The sequence below is a fragment of the Schistocerca piceifrons genome, chromosome X (genome assembly GCF_021461385.2).
Source record: "Schistocerca piceifrons isolate TAMUIC-IGC-003096 chromosome X, iqSchPice1.1, whole genome shotgun sequence".
Taxonomy (NCBI): domain Eukaryota; kingdom Metazoa; phylum Arthropoda; class Insecta; order Orthoptera; family Acrididae; genus Schistocerca; species Schistocerca piceifrons.
The window spans coordinates 246,216,110-246,231,585 of record NC_060149.1 but is presented as its reverse complement, the minus strand read 5'-3'; the positions used below and the strand labels follow the sequence as shown (position 1 = coordinate 246,231,585).

Here is a 15,476-nt window from a genome sequence, read left to right as displayed (position 1 = left end):
TAGAAATGAAATGTTAAGCAGTGTGGTATGTGGTAGGAGAAGATTTTGTGTGTGTGTGAGTGTGCGTGTGTGCGCACTACAAGAAGAGAGGGAGTGTTGAGTAAGTGTGCCAATGCGAAAGAGAGAGACAGAAAGAGAGAGAGAGAGAGAGAGAGAGAGAGAGAGAGAGAGAGAGAGAGAGGGGGGGGGAGGGAGGGTTAGCTATTAGTTTAATGATTCTTTGAAATTTTGGAAAAAATGGGTTATTTGCCAGGCCCGTTTGTTCATTGAAGATGGTGTGGGATGATTGGTTGTTATAGGAGAAAACCCCTAATTGTTCCAGGAGGTCCATTTTTACTCCTTTGTCTGCAATGTGCAGGATGTGGAGGTTTGTTTTGGTGTTTGTAACTGAAAAATTGTCTTGTGCTAGGTCGGCTTCAAAACTAGATTTATTTAAATTTTTTAAACGTAGTGCATCTGTATGTTCTCTGTATCGAATTTGGCTGTTTTAGGGTTATGAACTATTTTATTTGTATTTTGTTGTTTGTGTTGTAACTTATTTTGACTTTGTGTGGTGTAAACAGTTTTGCAAGTTGCTATGAGATGTTACCGAGAAATGGCATGGAGATATATTAAGTTTTCGCTGCTAATGTTGATACATTCAGTAACTCACAAGAAACCCTCCTCTATCTCTTCCACATCGCCACACCCACTGAACACACACTTTCTTCTTCTAGTGCCCAATCACGCACGCATGCGCGCACACACACACACACACACATACACACACACACACACACACACACACACACACAATCTCCTCCTCCTACACACCACACTGCTTAACATTTCAAAGCTAAAAAGGTAATGCTGTGATGTCTACTGTTTATTTCATAAGAACTGATCAATGTTGGTTAAACAAAAGATAAATGAAATGTCAAACGAAATTTCAATGCTAAAATTGTAGATGTAATATCTTCCAAACTCATAGTTTAATAGACTTTATAAATAGTACATGTCAGTTTTGCCATACCGATACACGTTATTTTTGCAGCAGAGAAACAGATACATACACTACGTGATCAGAAGTATGTGGACAACCAGGCTGATAATGACTTACAAGTTAGTGGCGCCCTCCGTTGGTAATGCAGGTATTCAATATGGTGTTGGCCCACCCTTACCCTTGCTGACAGCTTCCACTCTCGCAGGCATACGTTCACTGAGGTGTTGGAAGGTTTCATGGGGAATGGCCGGCCATTCTTCACTGAGTGCTGCACTGAGGAGAGGTATCGATGTCGGTCGGTGAGGCCTGGCACGAAGTCGGCGATCCAAAGGATCCCAAAGGTGTCCTATAGAGTTCAGGTCAGGACTCAGTGAAGGCCAGTCCATTACAGGGATGTTATTGTCGTGTAATCACTCCGGCACAGGACGTGCATTAAGAACAGGTGCTCGACCGTGTTGAAAGATGCAATCGCCACTCCCAAACTGCTCTTCAACAGTGGGAAGCAAGAAGGTGCTTAAAACATCAATGTAGGCCTGTGCTGTGATAGCGTCACGCAAAACAGCAGGGGGTGCAAGCCCCCTCCATGTAAAACACGACACACCATAACACCACCGCCTCCGAATTTTATTGTTGGCACTACACACGCTGGCAGACGATGCCCACCGGGCATTCGCGATACCCACACCCTGCCATCGGATCGCCACATTGTGCACCGTGATTTGTCACTACACACAACGTTTTTCCACTGTTCAGTCGTCCAATATTTACGCTCCTTACACCAAGCGAGGCGTCGTTTGGCATTTATCGGCGTGATGCGTGGCTTATGAGCAGCCGCTCGACCATAAAATCCAAGTTTTATCACCTCCCGCCTGTCACAGTACTTGCAGTGGATCCTGATGCAGTTTGGATTTGCTGTGTGATGGTCTCGATAGAAGTCTGCCTGTTACACATTACGATACTCTTCAACTGTCGGCGGTCTCTGTCAGTCAACAGACGAGGTCAGCCCGTACGTTTTTGTGCTGTACGTGTCCCTTCACGTTTCCACTTCACTATCACATCGGAAGCAGCGGCCCTAGGGATGTTTAAGAGTGTGGAAATGTCGCGTACAGACGTATGACACAAGTGAGACTCGATCATCTGACCACGTTCGAAGTCCGTGAGTTCCACGAAGCGCCCCATTCTGCTCTCTCACGATGTCTAATGACTACTGAGGTCGCTGATATGGAGTACCTGGCAGTAGGTGTCAGCACAATGCACCTAATATGAAAAACATATGTTTTCTGTGGTGTCCGGATACTTTTGATCACATAGCGTAGTTACTGCCACCAGAGTGTATTACACGAGCTGTACAAAGAGGCTCTCTATCTTAATACAAATTCTTTGACATAACTTTAGCTATAGGGCCCTACTCATTGATTTATTTACGTTTTGTAAGCATGTGGGACGTGTTACCTGTAGTTAAGTGTGTGAAGTGCAGTAAAATTAAATTCTGGAAAACTTTCTGTATAGTTTCCAGAATACTGTGTGCAGCAATAACCAGCCAACGGATACTAATAATTGTACGTAATACAACAAAATCGCCCACGACTCACACACTGCTGCAATCAATCAATAAACATGTACCATCTCATGATGATTCGCTAAGCCGTTGGAAACCGGTAACGGGAAAGTAAAAATTGAAGAACAAAACAAAAAGCGACTGGTTTCAGTAATTTCAAGAAACCTTTATTCATCACACTCTCAGTGATTGTCTTCCATAATGGATACAAGTTTCATACTGTAGATCTGTCTTCATGGATGGCCTGAGATAATGGCTCTGAGCACTATGGGACTTAACATCTATGGTCATCAGTCCCCGCCTGAGATAAGGACTGTCGCTTAAGAATTTTATAGGACCTGTTGGAACAGTAGTCCGGCTAAGAGAATAGTTGGTTTTTAAATGCACTAACGGAAAAAAATCGTTCCACCAAGAAGGAGCTGTGCAACATAAACTAAACTTGGTAGTCGTGTATATATATCTGACAGGTGACGTGTATTCAAATTTCGCGCCAATCGCGTAAGAGTGGCGCTAGTAGGGCTGCTATGAGTATACAAATCAGGTTTGCTTTAACGGCCGTGGGCGTTAGTTACTTTCGAGAAAGGACGTTGTGAGTTGATGTTTGTCAAGAACGGCTTTAAGGTGACAAAAACGTCATTATCACCACGTCACGGAGTTTGAATGAGGTCATGCAGTAGGGCTACGAGAAGCTATATGTTCATTCCGTGATACTGCAGGAAGACTTGGCAGGAATGTAGCCACTGTACGTGATTACTGGCAGCAGCGGTAACGGGAATCTGCGGTCGCAAGATGACCGGACTCCGGACGGCCACATGGCACTACATAGAGAGAAGACCATCGTGTTTGGTGTATGGCTCTGGCGAATCGTACTGCATCTGCAGCAGGAGTGCGAGCAGAAGTTGTCACCACAGTGACAGAACGAAATCTTACAAATCGGTTACTCCATGGACATCTCTGAGCCAGGCGCCCTGTAGTGTGCATTCCACAGATCCCAAACCACCGCCGTTTGGGCCTTCAGTGGGGTGAAACGAGAGCTCATGGAAGGACGAGATGGAAATCAGCTATGTTTTCTGATGAAAGCTAATTCTGCCTCGGTGCCAGTGATTGTCGTATGTTGGTTAGGGCCTGCAACCAAGCTGTATGTGTGCTAGACACTCTGAACCTACACCTCATGTTTGGGGTGCGATTTAATATGACAGCAAGATGACTCTCGCGGCTATTCCTCGTACCCTGACTGCAAAATTTGGGCGCCAGTCGGTGATTCAACCTGTTGTGCTGCCATTCATGAACAGTATTCCACGGAGTGTTTTCCAACAGGATAACGCTCGCCTACATACCGCTGTTGTTACACAACATACCCTACACAGTGTCGACATGTTGCCTTAACCTGTTCGATTACCAGAACTGTCTCCAATCGAACACATATGGGACATCATCGGACGACAGCACCAGTGTCATCTACGAACAGCACTTAACCGTCCCTGTATTGACCGACCAAGTGCAACAGGCATGGAAATCCTTCCCAGAAACAGACATTCGGCACCTATACAACACAATGCATGCACGTTTGCATGCCTGCATTCAGCATTCTGACAGTTACACAGGTTACTAATTTACCAGAATTTCGCACTTGCAATGCCTTATCTAGCGCTTACATTAACCTGTGGCCTTTCAATGTTAATCATTTAATATGTTACCTAGACAAATGTACTCGTGAAATTTCACTGCTCTACATTATTTTTTGGTGTTGTGAATTTTTTTCCGTCAGTGTATTTATACTTTTTGGTGAACTTCAGGTTCCTTCTCCCCTCAAAGCTTCAAATGCGCGGCTACGAAAAATATTGGTTACATCGAAACGGTACCAACGTTTGGGATCGGGTATAACAATTCCTGTTGAGGTCATGTATTCCGGCATTGAAACTGCTTGTTCGAATCCTAGTGACGGAGGATGTGTTAATGAAGATAATTTGGTCTGAAAAGGGAGCTTCATATTGCTCGCCCGTGTGTTGGTATCCAGATTTTAATTCCAAGTCTCTCAGCAGTGCGGTGAGTGCGTATGACACGCCTGGTGGGGATTTACCTCTTATATGTAATCGTTGAGAGTGAGATGAAACTGTTGGATAAAATCAGTGTCATTAGACAGGGACACTGCCAAAGAAAACAGAAAAACCATTGTTCAGAAGGACTGTCGCAAAATTTTCCAACAGAAAAAATGGAATCAAATTGTTTTTATTCGCCTTCAGAGCAATATCCATTTGTCACAATATTTCTTGTAATTTCCATAAAACTAATGGAAAGTGTTAGCAATGTTTTATTTGGAAGCGACTGAAGCATTAATGTCACACATCTTTTGATACCTGTGGGTAAGTTATGCATAGTGGTGCCACTTTAACCACAATGTTGTCTTACCATATTCTGAATAGTATTGTCAGCACCAGGTCTGACTTCATAGATCTGTCATACATGTCAATGAAAATCTTGATCAATTTATTTTAAATAGTCGACCTAAAACGTGGCGCATTATCAGTAGTTATTTTCGTGTTGACAGTTGGTCATGAATAGATTTTTTTGATAATAGCTTCCATTATGTACACTCTTACTAACATCATGTGTGCCTCCACGCAGTTTTCGACCATTTTTAATGCAACTGGAAATCTATGTTTGGCCTCTACCACTGTGTACTGAGACTTGACACTCAATGTTATTGACTGCCTGCAGCAGACAATTACTGATAAGCCAAAAAAGTATGACGACTGCCCACCGCGAAACTGAAAGCCGCAAGGTGACGTAGCAGACACGTTACGACGTAAGAAAAATATACAAGCAGAGCAGAGACAAATAAAAGCTCATTCTAGTGACGATACGGGTAGCAGAGGGAGAAATCCACTAACATAAGCGACTTAGAAAAACGGCACATTGTTATGGCCCGGCGCTTGTGAACGACAGTCACGGAAACGGCGTACCTGATCGGCTGTTCGCTTGCTACCGTCATGAGCATCTACGGAAAGTTATGAAGGGCTGTGAAACCACGAGAGGCGACAAAATGGAAGACTAGTGCGTCTTACCACAGATTGTTGAGCTCAGGGGCTTCCCCGCTCTATAAAAGAGGATGGGTGGTGGTCTGTGGCTGATGTGACGACAACGTACAAGATGGCGTAGGCAAGAGTTTCCGAACCCTCCATTCAGTGGACATTTTTTAACACGGGGCTCCGCGGCAGACTACACCTACGTGTTTTCTTATTGACGTAACGACATCGTCAATTGCAACTGCAGTTGGCACAGGATCTTCGAGACTGGACCGTTGGTCAGTGAAAACGTGTCACTTATTGGAAAAATCACGTTTTTTGGTACACCTGGTTGATGGGGTATACGGAAACGTCGTTATCCAGGGAAACAGCTGCTCGAAACCTGCACCGCGTCACGTACGCAGGCCGGTTGGGGCGGTATTATCGTATAGGGAACATTCACCAGGGTGTCCATAGCACTGTGGTTGTAATCGAATGCACTAAGGCAGCTGTGGACTACGTGAACATAATTGCGGACCACCTGTACACCCTCACGCTTGATGTTCTTCCCACGGGTATGGCGTTTTAAAGCTGGGTAACTGTCCACATCACAAGGTTAGACACGTGCTACAGTGGTTTGAGGAGCACGACAGTGCAATCCAGTTGATGTCTTCGACACTAAGTAAGTCCGATCTGAATTTGATGAAGCAAACCTGGTACGCTGTCGGGTGCTAGTTTCACGCCCCCAAACCACTGGCCAGTTATTTAGGGAATAGATGCATGTCTGTTCATGAACATCTGGTGCCACATACCTCCGGAAACCTACCAAACAGTTATCTAATCCATGCCACACAGAATCGCTACTGTATTGCGCTCCAAATGTGGATCGATACACTATTTAGCTGGTGGAAATAATTTTTTGTCTCGTCGATGTATGAGCAGCAGATTTGTGACCTCGAGTCTACGTGGTGTTTTTGACAAGTCTCTTGCATGCATGCATTTTTAAAATACGTTGGCAATTAGATACCAGTGCATTCACCAAATTTTTTAGATGCCTTTATATCAGCAACAGTATAAATTTATGTTTTTAGACCTATTCGAAAATATCGTAAATACTTATTTCCTCTGCTCAACTGATATTTCTTACAAATATTTTCACAAGATCTTTTATCCAAGGGCCCAAAAAACTAATCCACATAATACTGTAGGAACTGCCATTAAGTGGTAGAATTCATTCTAATCTCCATCCTCGTCTTTCCTTTGGTAGTTCATCCAATCGTGTCACAAATCCTCTAATCCGAATAGTAATTGCGCTCGTCATAATGTATAACACAATCGAAGATTCTTGATATGTGACATTCCCTTCTGACTTTTAACGTGGATCGATTATGAAAATATTATGACTCTAGTTTTAGTGGCTGAAATTTATTCCGAGCTTAACAGAAAAAGCTTTCACACTGTCATCTGCAGCTTTTCCGAGATATCCTGGGCAATTAGCACAGATCAAAGAGCTCATACATCTCCGATTTAAAGTTTTTATAGTCAAATGAGAATAATATTCTTCGAAATTTCGTTCTAATTCATCAGGATTTATTAGTAGACGCTAAATAATCTAGGGGACATTCTACAGTCCTTTCATGTATTAAAGATTTATCTACAGCTCGAGGAAGCTTAAGAGAATATTGGATTCCCGTCAATAAATTGGTTTATTTAAATGAAATTTATTTATTTAGTTACTCGGAGATGAAGCTTGCAAAGAATAGAGTAGCACCGAGAGCTGAATCAGACCAGAATTCGGACTGAAGACCACAAAAACAACAAATGAATTTAATATACTTTATTGTTTTCAGTATTAGTCACTTTCACCTTATATTACTCCTTCATTGCTCTGCCATGTTTACAATCGTTCTAACACTACTAACCAAAAGGGGTTTCACAGTATTGCCCTTGTCCATATGTGCAAGATAAATCTGGAAATAATGAGCATCCGCTTGCTGTAGGAGTCGGTTGTCTACAAATATTTCAGAGTCAGCAGTTTTGCTGTTTGGTAATCCTCGCTCGTTAGAATGATTCTGATTTACAAATCATTTAAGCAGCATGACAAGTGTTCTCCTCCGTGTCCCAATGGTGCATCTGAACCAGCTGGTACAGTTACGCCTCCTTTTGGATGAGATAATATTTTACGACGAGCGGAAGCGTCGGCAAGTTCTGCAGGACTGTTGGCCTGAGGCAGCGTGCAAGATCCGCCGGTCACTTGGCGCATATGAGGTTTTTGACCCGAACTTGCCCTTGACACTGGGCGAAGAAACGCGACTGCTCAAGGATTTCTTTCCGCTCTTTGCATACTGTTACAAGCACGTATCAGATTACCTATGCAGAGACGTGCAGGCAACGTTTCCTTCATTTGCGAGCTTCAGTGTCACGAAAGGTGATTAAGTTGCATCATAGGTTCGTACGAAACTGTTACTTACTGGACGTTTTCCAAATAGTTCTGCACTGTCAGCAATTAAAAAGAATTACGTGGTGTATCGGAACAAGTATATGATTAAATTGTTAACATGCCAGCAGTTGGAACACACTATCATTCATGATGTGGAGATATTGTCTGAAAGAAACGTCTCGTTTGGCGTACCTCATGGAAATGTGATACGATCGTTACGTTTGCACCTTTTTGAGGTTATACAGCTGTACACGAGGAATTAACGTACATAGCAAATGTTGCCGAAATGTAGAAGAGCTTGCAGATGATCATCTCCTAGCAGAGACACTGACAGCCGACCCTCTGGGTAACAAATAAAATGTAATGAATATAAACGGAAGAAAAGATTTGATAAGATTTGACGTCACGGCCGGACGTCAGTCAGTGGGAATGGGCGTAAAGTATCTGTCTGGAGTTACTGCAGGTGGGACGAATACGAACATTTAGCCATACTGTGGGAGACGGGCTGCGTTTTATTAGAAGAAATCAAATGAAGTGCTGTTTATGTGCATTGGAGGATAATTACAAAATATTCATTCGACCAATTCATTAATCTTGTTCGTAGGTCTGGCACTCTTACCAAATTGGATTAACGGAAGATGGAGAAAAATACTCAAATCAGAACTGCTTGATTTGACATGAATCTGTTTGGTAAGTGCAAGAAAGTCATAGAAAGTCTCACCGAACTCCAGTTGGAGACACGATACAAGATGTGAGATGTGCGTCAGGGATATTTTTAACCTAAAAATTTCGAGAGCTTACAGTCCAAAGCGAGTCAAGAAACTTATTACTTCTGCCTCTTACAAGAATAATATGTGTAACATTAGAGAAATTCGGGCGTATGTAGAGAGTTAATGTCTACCTTTCTCCCCGTGCACGATTCGCGAAAGGAACCATAAGGGGGAAAATTCTTCTGATGCATTAAGCTCTAAATATGATAAGTTGTGGAATACAAATTTTGATGCAGATGTAACAGTGAAATGTGATCTCATATAGATATTTTAAAGATTCAATACAAACAGTCACATGAAAATTCTGCTTTCGTTTTTATACTTGCGGCACTGTTGGGTTTACTGTCTAGTTTCACGTAGAGAAATTCTGCAACTCAAATCTTCTATGTTGTAGAAACGACGTAAAAATTTTGTAACGGAGTAATATTGCCGCTAGCTGTGCTGCATGCAATGTGAAGTAGCGGATAGTGTCGCTAACTGGTTTGCTTAGGGTCGTCAGTCCAAACTTTATCACCAGCACATATTTGTTATCTAGTATTTATCATTTCTGGAAAGTTCTAAAAATTTCTTACGTTTATAATATTTGCAGATTCTGGAATATTCGATGTTTGTATAAACTGCAGCACTCTCCATCCAGGAGGCAGTTCTGTTCTTTCTGTACGTTGGTGTCCGTAATAAAGGTGCTTACAGTGCTAAAAATTGTACCTAATTGACGACCATGTTTTCGGATTTGGACTTCATTGTGATTACGACGTGTCAATGTGATGTAATCTAAAATCTCCGTAGCACAAATCTGAATAACCATAGTGGTTGCGTGGACGAAACAACAGTAAGTAAAACTTCTGAGAAACCCAGAGCGTGTAACTTACGACTGCTGCTCTACAATAACCCAGTAAAACATCTCCATGAATTCCACACAGGCTGTGTTGCCCATGTATACAAGTAAAACGTGCTGTAGTATACAGAGTAATTTACAAATCCTATTACAGTCTTCTTGGGGTTGTACAGAGATTTAGTAGATAAAATTGTGATAAGGAACCCGTGGCCAGAAATATACCGTGTGGGTATAAAGTAAGTTTGAACATCGAATCCGTTTCAAATCTCCCGCTTCAAGGCACGCACGCAAACTGAGAACAGGGAGCCGTCGCCAACCCCTTTTGTAATTATGACGTCACAAACTATTTTCGGCCGACTACAACAACGGCTGCAAGAAACTGATACGTTCTCTACTTTCAGGGTTGGCTGTGGTGGTCCACAGACGTCTCAAACTCCCGACTTTGAACAGAACGTCACGTAGAAGATCCTAGGAGGAGTACTCGAAATATATTGTCCGTGCCATGATCTCCTGTAGAGCGCACACGTAAGAGCTCATTCATTGTTTCTGCTGTGTCCGTACCGTGAAGCGAGTTATTTGAAAATGATCCACTCTTCAAACTTATTTTATAATCAACCGGTACATTTCTTGACATGAATTCCTTATCAAATTTCTATCTATTAAATCCTTTTTGCGATACCGTAATAGGAATTGTGAAAAACCCTAAATAGATTCCGCCGCCTTATGCAATAAATCATCATTATCGTCCATTTTTTTTCTTTAGTCATCAGTCTTCTGACTGGTTTGATGCGGCCCGCCAAGAACTCCTTTCTTGTGCCAACCTCTTCATCTCAGAGTTGAGATAAGACTTCTGAGGTTATCAGTCCCTTAGAACTACTTAAACCTAACTAACCTAAGGACACCACACACATCCATGCCCGAGGCAGGATTCGAACCTGCGACCGTAGCGGTCGCGCGGTCCCAGACTGTAGCGCCTAGAACCGCTCGGCCACCCCGGCCGGCTTGCTGGATGTATTCCAGCCTCTGTCTTCCTCTACCGTTTTTCATTCAAATATGCATCAACTATAGCATTGCTTTGCTTATGTGCATGAAGAGGAATAACGTAAAAACTTTCAACTGAAACTAACTCGGGACCATTGCCTTTCATGGGCTAGTGCTCTGCCGACTAAGGCACCCAAGCACGACCCACGACTTGTCCTCCGCCAGTACCATGTCTTCTACCTCCCAAATTCACAGAAGCTCTTTTGCGAGAAGAGCTTCTGTGAGGTTTGGAAGGTAGGAAACGAGATAATGGCGGAGGAAAAACTGTCAGGAGAGCTTCTGCGAAGTCAGGAAGGTAGGAGACGAGGTACTGACGGAGGTATAGCTGTCAGGAGAGCTTCTGTGAAGCCTGGAAGATAGGAGACGAGGTACTGGCGGAGGTAAAGGTGTCAGCAGTGATTCTGCGAAGTTTGGAGGTTAGGACACGTGGTATTAACGGAGGTAAAGCTGCGGGGACGGGTCGTGAGTCGTGCCTAGGTAGCTCAGCCGGTGTCGGCACGGCAGCCCACCGTGTTCGGTCAGAGGGCTGGCAGCCGTCTGTAATAATAATAATAAAAATAATAATAATAACAACAATAATAAAAACTACGTGAAGTGTTGAGTGATGAACTTGAAGGGGTGTCATTTGACGTCCGCTCAAACCAAATGCCAAGAACAATGATGGTGGAAAAAATGGTCGGTGGAGTACTCCAAGTCTCGGTCCGGCACACAATTCTAGTCTGCCAGGAAGTTTCATTTCAGCGCACACTCCGTTGCAGAGTGAAATTTCGCTCTGGAAACTTTCAATTGTTTCCATCAGCGCCACGATACCACCGGCTATTACAGAATTTAAAGTGCCTTTATCTGAGGGTGAGCCCATAGTGGCTAAAAAATTAAGTAATGAAAGCACAAAACATTTAGAAACAACATTATTTACGTAAGCAGTTCTCCATAGTATGCAACACAAAGCATCCGCTATTTTAACCTAGATGCACGTTCAACGACCATAATGTGAAAGCTATATTATCGCAAACGGTTGGCCACATTCTTGAAATAATATCGCTAACGCATCGCCATACGCCGAGGATCGCAGGATATTAGACAGAGGCTCCATATTATGGAGGAGACAGATTATAAGTCGCAGTGTGGCCATGCATGCCGGCCGCTGTGGCCGAGCGGTTCTGGGCGCTTCAGTCCGGAACCGCACTGCTGCTAAGGTCGCAGGTTCGAATCCTGAATCGGGCATGGATGTGTGTGATGCCCTTAGGTTAATTAGGTTTAAGTAGTTCTAAGTCTAGGGGACTGATGACCTCAGATGTCAAGTTCCTTAGTGCTTAGAGAAATTTGAACCATTTTTTGGCTATGCATATTTACGTCTTCCATGGTTTCTGTAAAGCACTTAATGTGAATGTAGGGATGGTTTTTAATGTGAATGTAGGGATGGTTTACCAATTCTTGGCCAACAGAGCTACTGTTCCGTTACTACTAACCAGATGTCAAAAGGATTTTAAACGTTAAGCGGGCTTCTTTTATGTTCTCATATTTGCCTGAGAACTACCTGTCTGTAAGTACTGTTGATCTGGAATAGCTTGGACGTATTTCTAAAGCAGTTAAATGTCTTGGCCACGTGATGATATTGGTTTGTAGTATAACGAAGTCCATTACTTCGATTATATCTCAGTTTTGTTAGTGCTGAGAAGCGACAAGATGCAATAGGTTCAATACTTCATCTCTTTTCTAATTACGTTTTGTTGAATAACGTATCATTATTATCCGCTGCATTCGTACAACTAATTCGACGAAATTTCGGTATTTTGATTTTCATCTTCACCGGTAATTAAATCATCCGCGATTCGCAGTTAATGAATGTCAGTGTTAATGTTCTAAAATTGCGCACAATGTTAGCTATTTTTTAAATGATTGCATAATGGAAGTATCAGCTGCAGAAGTCACATTAATGTAAATTTCTCACCTGGGAGCAGATGTACGAACGCAGGGATAGTTCGGAGTTATGCAGTATTAAGCTAGAAGTGTGAAAAGTGCCTTGTGCAGCAGTTACGGAAATAAAAGCTAACTGCGAATTTTTTACTCCAAAGAACTAGATGGGCAGTCCATGAGCAGCATTTTTCAAGGTCTCATCTGAAGCAGTGGAAAATTGTATGAAGGAGAAAGGATGTGTGGAGGGCTGATGTCACGGAAAGATAACCACGCAAAGCGACGTCCTTCCTTAGGAAAAAAGAAGGACTTCTGGTGAAGGAAAAGAACAGATTAACAAAAACATCCTTAACATCTCAGGAAACGCGTAAGCACTGCTACAAATGGCAAAAGGAGCAAGGATTAATGAAAGGCCCATGTATGTTTACTAGCTTTGCTGCTATCTGTTTCAGTACATCTACTGGAGTGCAGAGATGACGTTATAGAATATTCCGTTGGTTAACGTGAGAAAACCAAAAAATAAGGATGCCGAATATGCTCCGTTATCCTCGTTTCCAAAACCAAAATACCCTTTTCATTGAATTCGAACATTTGTACAAGCAAAGTGTAATTTTGTCATTTTTTTACATTTTGGATTGGTTATTAATAGGAAATTCTTTCCATAGTCCTGTACAATGATAAATATTACAAAAATATTTGATATGCCAGTGCAAATGGATTTCTGAGCACGCACGTACATTCATAAAATCTGAAACACCATCGTAAAAGTTTTGGGTTATTCAGGAAGTACAGATATAAATGTGGATTGCAGCTGGTCTGCAGCGTTTTAAAAATGAGTGTCCTTGAAGTTTCTGTAAGAAAACTGTGAGTTTCCCTGTTCTTCAGTCTTACACACTATCTGACAGGAGGTCCGTGGCGTTGATTTGGTTAGATGCATACTTTTCGTTTCAAAAGATCCATAGTGAGGACATCTTCCAGGACTTTGAAAATATCAGAAGATAAGTGTACCTAATAAATATTTACAACGAAAAATAAACTTTCTATTGTTCCTTCCACAGATCCCAAGTGGAATGTTCCTCACTGATGTGGAATAAATCAGAAAATCTTAAAACATAGTTTAATTTACAATGTAATAGCAAATTTGTCTCCAATCATGCAGATGTTCAACGCACTAAGGTGATATGATAATTTTAGGCTATTGTAGCCATGCGTAACTAAACAGAAAAATCATTTTACTACACCTATTTACAATGATCGCATTACTGCACTGAATTTGTACAGAAGTCAGTTCGTACGTAATACTCGCATTATTTTCTGTTATTAGTAACATATACACATCAGTTGCTTCTACTAATTTTAAGAAATTCGTCAATGAGGTGGAAGGAGCTGGCGATATACAAATCCTTTAGATTCCCCTTAAAATTAATTTCATTAGTATTTAAGCTTTTTATGGCTCCTGGTAAGTTATAAAAATGTGTTTTCTGAATAATAGACACCTTTTCGGACTAAAGTAAGAGACTGCAAAGATTATTGTTATTTCTAGTATTGATACCATGAACTGAGTGCTGGTTTGAGAAAAAGAGATATATTTCTAATGAAAAATTTTATTAAGGAATATGTATGCATAAAATATAAAGAAAGACTGTTAAAACGTCGCACAAGAGACGTAACATGTAAGCAGGAAAGAATTACAAATAAACTGTATTAGTGCGGATGTTTATGGAATGCATGTATGAGTGCTTATTTTCTGAACCAATCCTTTAAACAAAAGTGTGCAGACGAAGTGATTTTTCCTCTCATCATCCCTTCACAGAAACGTCAATAACAGTTCGTTATTGCCAGTATTATACGGTAATTATTTACTGTCTTTACATGACAATTCATGTCTCTCGCTCTCCATCGAAACAATTACAGCTGCTTTATGCCAGTATTTCTCTAAATATTGTGCTTTACTATGTAAGAATATTTAGCAGTTAATCAGGTATATAACAATCAAGATTATGTTATTGCACCACGATCCGGTAACTGATAGATTTGCATTGTTTACATTAAGTACACAGAAGATATTACGAAACACAGCCATTGCTACCTGTCGATTAAATCGACTCAACAAACGATATGCGTGACCTCCGTGTATTACGAGCGTGCTAGTTGTTTATTAACATGTTTTAATCCTAGGTGTGCAAGTAATAACAAAAACAAACGAAAACTTAAAATATAAAACCCTTAAGTTTTGAGTCGCTATGAAGTGCATATTGCGATTGTTATTAAGCGGCTGTTGCAGGCGCAGTGAGCGGGCACGAGTGTGGTGTACACGTGTCCCTGATGCGAGGGGTGGGGGACTCACCGCTGTCGACAGCGGCGAGGCTGCCGTCGACGGTGAAGGTGGCGGCGCGCGCCAGCTGCAGCTGCAGCGGCAGCAGTAGCAGTAGCAGCGGCATGGCGGGCTGTGGCGTGCGGCGGCTGCGGCTGCGAAGTGCGCGCTGCGGCGGCGGCTGGCTCACTGAGGCACGCCGCGCTGCGCCGCACACCTGCACCGTTCTCACGCCACTGCGCCGCCCCTGCCCAAACAATCTCCCTCCCTAGTTTAATTGCAGATTAGTCCACGCCATCTGATCTGCTCGCACACCGTAACGTGCAGAGCTAGCTAGCATGCGAAATGGTGAGCTGAGCCAGCCCCGAATGCCTCTCTGCGTGGGATTACAGTTCGATGGTGTAATATACCTGCTTCGTTGGAAATGTTTACCTGGTTTCCTCATTCCTGTTTACCTTAATGTCGGGCTCTTTTCCTATTTAAGGCTCAGAAACAGAATACAAAATGAGCTAACAGCCAAAAGAGAAATAATGCTATATATGGGGTGAGCATGAATAAAACCGAAAAAATGCACAGACGGATTCCCGAATGGAATTAGAGGAAAAAAGGTCCAGTGA

The 15,476-nt window shown here is 42.3% G+C and overlaps 1 protein-coding gene across 1 annotated transcript in view; it reads right to left on the bottom strand.

Annotated features, from left to right (window-relative positions):
• LOC124721875 overlaps window positions 1–15,013 on the bottom strand; it is a 524,898-nt gene extending 509,885 nt beyond the window's left edge. Inside the window, exon 1 of the mRNA XM_047247017.1 lies at window positions 14,893–15,013. Coding sequence (XP_047102973.1) covers window positions 14,893–14,986 — 94 coding nt within the window. The 5' untranslated portion in view covers window positions 14,987–15,013. The remainder of the gene's footprint in view (window positions 1–14,892) is intronic.
• Between the last annotated feature and the right edge of the window lie 463 nt (window positions 15,014–15,476).